The 10691-nt window shown below is 43.9% G+C and overlaps 1 protein-coding gene across 3 annotated transcripts in view; it reads right to left on the reverse strand.

The window, feature by feature from the left end:
* Positions 1-7004, reverse strand: part of bcam (basal cell adhesion molecule (Lutheran blood group)) — a 65237-nt gene extending 58233 nt beyond the window's left edge. For 2 of the 3 annotated variants that reach the window (XM_084052074.1, XM_084052075.1), the window contains exon 1: positions 6719-7003. In XM_084052074.1, the coding sequence (XP_083908200.1) occupies positions 6719-6776 (58 nt within the window). In that variant the 5' untranslated portion in view covers positions 6777-7003. Of the gene's footprint in view, positions 1-6718 lie in introns of all 3 variants that reach the window. The other variant, XM_084052073.1, reaches the window with a different exon arrangement.
* Positions 7005-10691: the final 3687 nt, after the last annotated feature.

Consider the following 10691-nt stretch of genomic DNA (forward strand, 5'->3'; position numbering starts at 1 on the left):
GGCTTTAGCTGCTCTTTTGAAGACCTTGTGGGGATGAAAACTCAGAGCGATGAATTTCCCAGTCTCCTCTGTAAACCACATCGCTCTGGATAACAGACTTCAAACCGGGGGGCTTGAACACATGCCTCTCCCAGCCCACACTTTCAAGCCCAGATGCCCGCCGGCGCCTATCTGCCAGCTCACCAACCACTGCAGTGCACACACACTGGTAACCCTGTGAGACGCCCCTCACAGGAAACTCACCACCAGGGATGAAAGCAAAGAGGCGGGTGTTGAAAACACCTTGTAAACGAGAACATCCCCTCGCTGGTCTGTGAGCAAAATTGACTTGCTTGAGTGTTAATGCCTTTTTCATTTCCTCCACGCCAACCAGGTTAGGTAATGATTAACGTCTTGTTGTTTGGGCTTCCAGCGGAGCGAAGCACGCGGTCAAACCGCAAAAATGCACTCTGCGGCCGTGAGAGTGGAGGCGGTGGCGCTTTCGCTTGGTGGTGAATGGGGCAACCGCATTGTGGCAGCTCATTTGTAGGTGGATTACGGCCTATGAGTTGCGGTGAGCGAAGGGGATTCGTGGGAAAAATGGCTGCCACCTCTTTGACACAAAAACAAAAGTTGTAGATGTGTAACTGACACCCATCAACACACACGCGCGCGCACGCACACACACACACACACACACACACACACACACACACACACACACACACACACACACACACACACACACACACACACACACACACACACACACACACACACACACACACACACACACACACACACACACACACACACACACACACACACACAGGCGCACAGGGACCACCCCTGGACAAGCTCCAACGTGTCATCAAGAATGCTGTGGCTAAGAATGTCCTTAAGAAGTCCATTTGCCTCTGACTTTGTCACACACACACACACACACACACACACACACACACACACACACACACACACACATTGGAAAAGCATGAATCACCTGCATAGCTTTACTCAGAGACCATTCCAACCCCCCTCTATCCCCACAGGGCTAAAAGACAAGGGGTAAAACGTGGAGCAATCCCCGCCCGCCAAAGCGGCCCCTATCAATCTGTCACTCGCGCCCCCATCAGCTCAGCTTTCCATTGTGCAATGCCAGGAATCTGTGGCCAGGAGCTCTGGGTATTTAGGTAAATGTACATTATTTGGAAATTTGGGAATGTACAAACATGTGTGTGTGTGTGTGTGTGTGCCATACTGCACATGTGTGTCATCATGTGGTATCTGTGCTAGCATGTCCGCATGTTGACGCACACATTTCATGCATTCACAGGTACACAGTCACGAGCGCATTAGGATGGACGTGTATTGTGTGCGCACGTGTGTGGGTTTTTGGGGAACCAAATATCTCAGGGGCAACTTGGAAACAGAAGACACCACCACCCCGCCCCCTCTGCTTTTATCTCCTCGCGGCTAAATGGCAGAGTTTTAGGATTTCTCCGGACGGACTAATGCCATAATAATTACACATGTCCACGGGGGGTGGGGTGGGCTTTTGATGCAGTTCTGGTACGTGGGGTTGGGGGAGCTTCGTAGGGTACGAAGCAGAAATTAAAAAAGTGCGGAAATGACTGTGGGAATTAAAGGCGGCCATAGACAAAAGAGGCCCGACGCTCCGCGTTAGAGGATCAGAGCTACATGTCGCAGCAATTCTCCGCACCGTCTTCGGACTGCGACAAACTCTCTTTAATGTATCTGTCCTCTACCTCATCTCATCCGTTTCTCTCCGTCTCTCTCATGTTCTCTTACATTACCCGTGTCTGCCTCTCTTGTCCTAAACTCCACCCTCCTGCACGCTACGACCTGAGACTGGTCCGCTTTACGTGTTAAGTCAACATTTTCTCTTAGTTACAAATCATTTCCAGTAACCCCATTGGCTGGACACATCCAGGTGTCATCCACCCTCAAAGAATAAACTCAAGCACAACACATAACTATTGGAGACAAAATGCAGATGTTTCCTGACCTTCCTTCTCCCCTGAGGGCAAGGCTTTATCTCCAACAAGCAGCCATGAATGTGTGCCAGCATCTGGGTACAGACGCTTCAGGCTGGTTAAAAATGAAGTCATTATTTCAGGGTGTCTTCCAGCTAGTTGTTGAAGCCTCTGGGAAAGGCGTCGACATTCCAGGAGCAGTGATAGAGAAGAAGTTTTTACCCAACCTGGGGGAATCGGGCCAAACAGAGGCATGCAAAGGCACCCTGGGATGCCACGGGTTGCCATGCGCTGCATAACTGTGTGTCACATAATGTATAACTACGGGCACACATACACACACACACACACACACACACACACACACACACACACACACACACACACACACACACACACACACACACACACACAGAGAACCACACACATGCACTCACACATACTGTACCTGCATCAGCGCACACATAGTCAAAGATGCACGCAAAAACTGACACAAGGAAACAAGGACAAACACCCACCCACACACACACACACGCACACACACGCACACACACGCACACACACGTACACACACGCACGCATGCACGCACTCACACACACACACTCACACACACTCACACACATATACACACCGGGTGTTAGGTATCTCGTGGTCCTGTTTAGCTCACCGTGACATAGTTTGGAGCTGGGAGTGGGTGAGCCATGATTGTGGGAATGTGGGTCTGTGTGACAGTATCCCACCGAGACCCACTGAGAGGTGCTATTATTAGACTTAACCAGGCTAGCAGGGAGGGAGAGAGAGAGAGAGAGAAGTAGTACTAGAGAGGGAAAGGAGAGGGATCTTTGTTCCCCGTGATTTATAACCAAGGTACATCACAACAAAGTGAAAACTATTGAGTTAATTCACTACCATACTAAACCGTAAAATCCTCTATTCATTTAACTCTGAGAGTGCAAAAATGGACCAAAACATCTAACGTTACAATCTAACAATTGTGTCATTGTAGGAAAAACTGTGACTACATGCATTGCAGGGGAGCGAGGGACAAGATTATATCACCGAGGGTATCAATCAGTGATGTTGCTAGGTTTTCAATGTAATGGGTCCTGGGATGCAAGGGTGGTCTTTTAGATGGGTCCCAGGGACATTTTATGGGTCCCCAATTACACGTCCCCCCCCTATCGTTTTCTTTGATCTCCAATCTCCATATCTTCTATGCGTGTGTGACTGTGTACATTATATCCTGATGCAGTGGATCTCAACCTTTTCAGGCAGCGACCCCCCAAAATAATCATATTTTAACTGGGGACCCCCCACCCTGAGGAATTAGGAGTTGAGGCACTTAATTTAGTTTGATTCAGTTCCACAGATACATATTGTGAAAATAGCAGATCTAGATCAGTGCGACCCGTTCCTGCTTTTCAAGACCGATACCGATATATATACATATATTAAAAAATCATAAATATATTTTTTCAAATGTATATGATTCTGTAGTATTAGCACACCTTATGGTAAGAAATACTAGTAGTGGGCAACAGGTGGATTTAACATACCTTTGACCAATAGAATACATTTAATCATAGAACCTTTTAATCATTATTATTATTTTATTTTGTATTATTTATGAATGTAGAATTTATTTTTACTATTTATTGTGTAGACTGAAAACACTGGCTTACAGTGGAAGTATTGGCAAATAAAGAAATAGGAATTCAAGAAATAATGAAGACAAATACTGACAATGCCTATGAACATTGGCTTGCAGTTATTGCACATAGTCAACATGCAATAATACTATTAGGCTTGTCATTGAGAAAGGAAAATAAAGTTGTCTTTTTGAGGAGAAGTGGAACCTTATAAGTCACTTTAAGTTTAGCATGAGGGAGAGGGTCTACCCTCTTCAGGGAATTAATTATTATGATATCTCTAAGCTACAGAAAACATCCAGTTGCCTATTAAACTACACAAGACACAGACGATAGACAACCGGTTACTTACAGCTGCCATTAATTAGTGCTTTTGTTTGCCTTTGTGGTCAAATCAGGGTCAAATGCATAGGATCAACGAGCCATCGTTAACCTGCTAATGTTACACAGCTGATTGGCAACATGCGTTAATCCACCACTCACTCTGATCTCCAAGCAAGTTGGAGAACACTCTAAAATCGGGGATTTTACTTTGGCTGGTCAATTTAAGATGACAACAGCAACAAAGATTAGTAGTAGACCTGTATGTATGATGATCAGTTATTATTCCAGACAGTGGTCTATCCAAGACGTTTTAACACGTTTAAGAGCAGGTCCTCATGCCGTCTCTCTCTCTCTCTGTGTGTGTAGCGTAGACTAACAGCGAGGGGCTGTGCTGCTGCTTCTGCCACACAACGCCGTTTAACCGAGTTATACTTCTCCAGTACAGCGGTGTCTAACCGGAGAGTTATACTTCTCCACCAACGGTGCCTAACCGAGAGAGTCCATGTAGATCACAGCTGACAAATATTATATATTATCGGAGCTAATCGGAGCTGCGTCCCATGGACGCACTAGAGTTGTCATGAATGCGTCCTTTCGCAATATGGTGCGTCAGCGACGCAGGACGCAGGCCTACGAGCATCTCTGATCAATTAATATCAATTCATCACCACAGCTGTATGCACAGACATGTCTACAGGGGGGACTCTCCAATTACAGGGCACTTTTTAGTGGGCACCTGTTTTTAAAGGTTCCATGAAAGGCCCGGCTCTCTAAACAGCAGACACACCTCAGCCACCCTGTCTCCCAGACCACGCAGGTGAGGTCTGAGAGAAGGAGAGGGGCGGGGAGGGAAAAAGAAGATGGTGGTGGTGGTGGGTTGGTGCCAGATTCTGTGAGAGAAACAAGGAACCAGGTCTAGGAAAACCAGCCCAAACTACTATGGGCCACATGAGTACTGTAACATGTACGTCAGCTATTTGAAAATAGCAGATCTACAAGCTCACAACGCGTCGCGATGCGACACGTTGTGAGCTTGTAGATCGGATATTTTCAAATAAAATATTGCGGGGAAATTATAATAAGCAGATCTGGCAACCCTGGTTGGTGGGGGGGGGGTAACATGATCTCTGAGGGATGAAAAAAGAGAGCGGGAAGGGAAGGGGAGGGGAGGGGAGGGAAGGGAGGGGAGGGGAGGGGAATGGAATGGAGGGAGACTTCAGACAGGTAAACTGCTGGAGGAGGGGTTGAGATTGAAGAAGATAAACAGGTAGCTTTTCATATGAAGAAAAAATGTTTTCTTTGTTGATTACTCATGATGATAAGGAGCCCCGTTCGTTTTTGTTCCTCCTTAGTTTCTTGGAATGATTTAGTTCGTATCCATAAACATTTCCCATCAGTACAGGTTTGTTTTGAGACACTTTTATTAACGTCTCAGGCATGAGTGGAGTATTTTGCTATAAAATGGCAACAGAAAAGTGACTGAAGGTGGTAGAATAATGCAGCGAGTGAGCAAAAGAGAGCAAGTAAAGAAAGGGTAAAAGAGAGAGGGTACGTATTGTCACAGTCAACCCACCACTACCACAATATCTGAGTTCCCAGAAGCTAGCACAACCCCACCCCAAAACCTATACCACCATCTTTCTATTAGGTGGCTAACAGAGCCAACAGAGGCTAAATTAAAATGATAGCTACCTGATCTGGTACTATTATAATTGGCCTACCAATATTACAGCTTAAAGGGATAGTTCACCCCCAAAATTACTTTTTTTTCTATCGATTATTCACCCCATTTGTGTCGCATTCCTAACCCAATAATTTGATGACCAGCAGAGTCTTCGGAATTATTGGCTTAGGAATGTTATGTGACAAAAAGGAAAAAAATCTCCATTAATTTAAGGCTTCATGGGGGTTTACACTGTACTGTGTAATTGATATATTTAAGTTAAAAAAAATGCAATTAACATGAAAAGTCAATAGCCTACAAACACGCTGATAGACAACACCGACGCCAGAATGCGCATATACTGGCACGGACACGCACGCACCAAAGCAAAGTGCTGGGGGGGGGGGGGGGGGGGGGTGCGCCGCGCCCGCATAGAAGCCGTGTATGTGTGTGTATGTGCGTGGAGCTGGGTGATCAAAGCGCTGCTCGCCCAGTGGCCATCAGAACATACCGGAGCCCCCCATGGACCCCATGGACGCGCACAAGTGCACTGAAGTGCGGAGCAGGGGCTTCCCGGACAAACTACAAAGACCCAAGTAGCGGCAGGGCTTAACCCTTGAAACATGCCGCCAATCCATAGCCTATAATACAGCAACAGGCAATATTAATTAACAGTCGCGACTGTTGTTTTCCAGTTGATCTGAATCTGTGATTCGTGCTATGTGTTTAGAGGAATTACTTTTCTTCCACCTGCATATCGGCATCTCTTTTCTGACCGCTCATAAACAAGTTGTTGTTTCACAACAACAACAACAACACCAACTTCACCACCAGGAATGATTGCGGTGCAGCAGCCAATTAAAACAGCAAAGTATCCTCAGCCAGCCTGGTGCTTTATGGATTGTGAGGCATGTTATGTATCCTAACAGACAGACAGGTTCATCCGAAAGCTCCGCTGACCCTCTCCAGTCCAACGGGAGAGAAGCAGAGAATTACACACACACACACACACACACGTATGGCTAAAATAGACCAACGGGCTCATAAAGTTACTTGACCGGCTGTGAATGAAAAGAAAAGCGCACAGAATGAATGTAAACTTATTTACCTTGCAACGCCGACAGTAGCAAGGTGCACAAAAGCGACGCGTGTCCAAATCGGTCCATGGCTCCTTTTTCCAACTTTATTTTGCAGATGTGTCTTTATTTATAATGTACTGTAGGTGCAGAGAGTGTTCTGTTCAGCGGCAAGTGTTCCTTCAGGCTCCACAGCTTTCTCTTCTCTCTCTCTCTCTCTCTCTGTCTCGCTAAAGCGAATGGCCCCTTACTTCACTTCACTCACACACACTCACACTCACACACAGCGAGAAATCTGATGCTGCTGGCAGTGCTCAGTCCTGGTTGATATATTTGCACAAAAGGTGACCCCCGCCCCTTCTCTCTCTCTCTCTCTCTCTCTCTCTCTCTCTCTCTCTCTCTCTCTCTCTACCGCCCCCCCCCTCTCTCTAAAAAGACCTGCTTGACTAATAGTGCATGGGCGAGGGGCCAGGCGGGACTTTTTAAAAGTGTTTCCCTCTGCTGCATCCCTATTACCGTATTGTTATTGTATTGTATTACAGCTAATGTTATCCTGGCAGGTAGACATGTTGCTGATGATGCCAAACTTTCAAAAGTCACAAAGCAATTATTGCACAATTTAGCCTGTTTAAATGGAAAATTGAATGAAAGGCAACATTGTGTATATATATACATATATATATATATATATATATATATATATATATATATATATATATATATATATATATATATATATATATATATATAATTGATAGATATATATAAAGAATATATATAAATAATAAAAAAGAAAGTATATATATAAAAAAATAAAAATAAAGAATATATATGTATATATAAAGTGGTTGTTTAGCTACTATATACACAGTGTGTGTGTGTGTGTGTGTGTGTGTGTGTGTGTGTGTGTGTGTGTGTGTGTATATATATATATATATATATATATATATATATATATATATATACACACATATATATATATATATATATATATATATATATATATATATTCACAAAATAACACAACAGTCTGCACAGATAACGTGCTCAAACCAAAAAAAAACATTTTATATTTGTTTGTTTGAGCATGTTATCTGTGCAGACTGTTGTGTTATTTTGTGAAGCTGGTTCGATATGGCACTCAGGCAGCAGATACACTCAGCTTATACTGTATTTCCAGAAGGCAATAAAGTGTCCGAATGAAACCCTGACAGTGCACTTGATTCATATAGGCTGCGTGTGGTTGTTTTAGGTCAACTACTGGAAATCTATTACTTTATCTCTATACATTATTATTATTTTCAGTGGGTTCAGGGAACACGAACGACCATTGAATTTTGAACTATTGATTGATTTGGGTTTCATAATAATGGACCACTGGGCCAATGCTGGTCTCAGAAATGCTGAGCATTGTCCAGGTCTGTTTCCTTCAGCTGCTGTGCGTCACTAAAAGCATTACATAGCCTGTGAGTATTGATGACTTCATTTGCTATTTCTGTGTCTTTTGGGTCAGCACCCATCATACTCATCATACCCATGAATATGCCAGTTACCTTATTTCTTGTTAAAAAAAAAAAGAAACTTAACAAGAGGGGAAAACAAATTGACCTAGCCCTAGCCCTTGTATTGAATGAGAGCCGGGTGGAGTCAGAGCAACTGTGGTTTGGCAAGCGAGATATAAATGAGAGAAATTATGTAGGCATGAAAGAGGACACTTTCTCCGATATGAAGGCAATCAGGCAGGTGCTGGGGCACTAGTTGGCTCCTAGGAGGGCACGTGCCTAGTTTGTGCACAGCATGAGAAAGTGATTATCACATTATGCATGTTTCAACAGTGGAGATTCAGTCAAGTAGGTAGGTAGGTATAGGTAGGTAGGTACTTTATTCATCCCCGAGGGGGGAAATTAAGGTGCTACAGCAGCTCTCATAGAGAGATCAATAAACAACAGCAATAAGGAACATTGAGTACTCCAGGCCGGCCCCAGGGTCTGGGAAAGACAATGTTGTTGTTGTTGTTGTTTTAAGTTGAATAACCTTAACTTTATTCACAGATAATAGCAACATACCATTCATTCCTAGACAATGTAATCCTTCTCTATTCTGTTGGGGTATTTACAGACCCCCCCCCCCCCTTGTTCAATTATCACAGAGAGCTAAGTGGCTTATTGTAAATGCAGTAATACCAGACTACTGCATGTTTGAGAAGTGGGTAGCCTATTCTGTGATGTATGGAGTTGATTTAGACCAAATCCCGTAAGCCGAGAGCATAATACAAGTCAGTCGACTATGAGATGGCTTAATTGCTGTATATTGCCCTTAGGACGCTGACGTGTGGCTCATTGTATAGTGAAGCTCTTATGGAGACTGGTTGGCTGTTTGAGAGCCACTTAATAAACGGGGCACACCCAAAAGGTAATGATAGTCCTTTGCAGGGGCTGTTGTATCTTAACATACACATTCCTGGCATAGTTGAACCAAAACAGCTGGATGATATTTTTTAACCCTCGTTGAAATACAAAATTTGAATTTCAACGAGGGTTAAAAATATCATTATATCAAAAATATCATTTAATGGGGACACTTCCTCCTATACAGCACACATACAGTACAGTATCGGTCATCTTGAAGAAGAGGTCTGGATCTGGTTCCTACAGTAATTAGGTCAGTGGTTTTCAACCTGTGGGTCGGGATCCCCACATGATTTTTGGGGGGTCCCCAGATGACAATGAAGTGACAATTTAAGGACTTTTAAGACCTTTTTAAAGAAAAGAAAAGGAAAAAGACCATTAACTGCATCAAAAGTAATCAACAAACTATTCAATAAAAGCTGGTAAAAAATGGTCATATAAAAAAAGAAAGAGGCAAAAATTGTGAAAATAGCCGATCTACAAGCCCACAACGCCTCGCGTTGGCTAGTAGATCAGCTATTTTCACAATATGTACCTGTGGAACCGAGTCAAACTAAAATGTAATGCCTCAACTCTTAGATTCCAAGTGCTTATCAGAGTTCAAATATGATTATTTTGGGGGGTCATCACGGCCTAAAAAGGTTGAGAACCACTTCTTTAGGCCATACGCACACATGCACACGCAGTCACGCACGCACAAATGTTTTCCAACACCGAAGATGCTTAGAGAACCTTTTAGGTATACAGTATAGCTATAGTTGCGCATTATTGTCATAAATCACACACAGCCACTAAACCATATTGTCCTCCATTTTATGCCTTTTATTAGATCTCTCTCTCTCTCTCTCTCTCTCTCTCTCTCTCTCTCTCTCTCTCTCTCTCTCTCTCTCTCTCTCTCTCTCTCTCTCTCTCTCTCTCTCTCTCTCTCTCTCTCTCTCTCTCTCTCTCTCTCTCTCTCTCTCTCTCTCTCTCTCTCTCTCTCTCTCTCTCTCTCTCTCTCGATACGCAGCAGCAGCAGCACTAGCTGTCTGTTCTTGGCCAGGGCACCTCTCTCTCTCCCTCCCACCAGTGATCTGACATCAATGCAGCCATGCAGGCACTCATCCCAGGCTATCGACCCGGCCCTAATCATCTCTCCATGCTGGAGACCGGAGAGAGATCCACTAACAAGTCCATCCCCCAGTGGACGGGGGGCTTAGCTTATAGCATCACCTAACTTAACCTTAGCGTTGCCTCTTACATAAGCCTTACAGTATAGCATTGGTTGGTGCAGGGCTGTTGCTCAAACACATTCATCATAGCATATAGTCTTCTTGCAGAGCCTTATGTAAGAATTGAGTTTGCGGATGTGATTTTCTGTATTGGTTCATTATGTAACGTTCCTACAGGAGAGAGGAGAGCAGAGGAGAACAAGGAGAGGTGAGGAGAGGACAGAGCAGAAAGTAGAGGACTAGATCTCATCAGTCCTCCAGTAGTGGACTAAGTATATACTCAAGTAAATACTCAAACATTTAAAAGTACTGATTACGAAGTACATTTTATTTTTTGCATTGCTGTATTAAAATGTAGAACATTTCCCAAGAAATGTCCAAAAAAG

This window comes from Gymnoscopelus microlampas (assembly GCF_963454915.1).
Source record: "Gymnoscopelus microlampas genome assembly, chromosome: 3".
Lineage (NCBI taxonomy): Eukaryota > Metazoa > Chordata > Actinopteri > Myctophiformes > Myctophidae > Gymnoscopelus > Gymnoscopelus microlampas.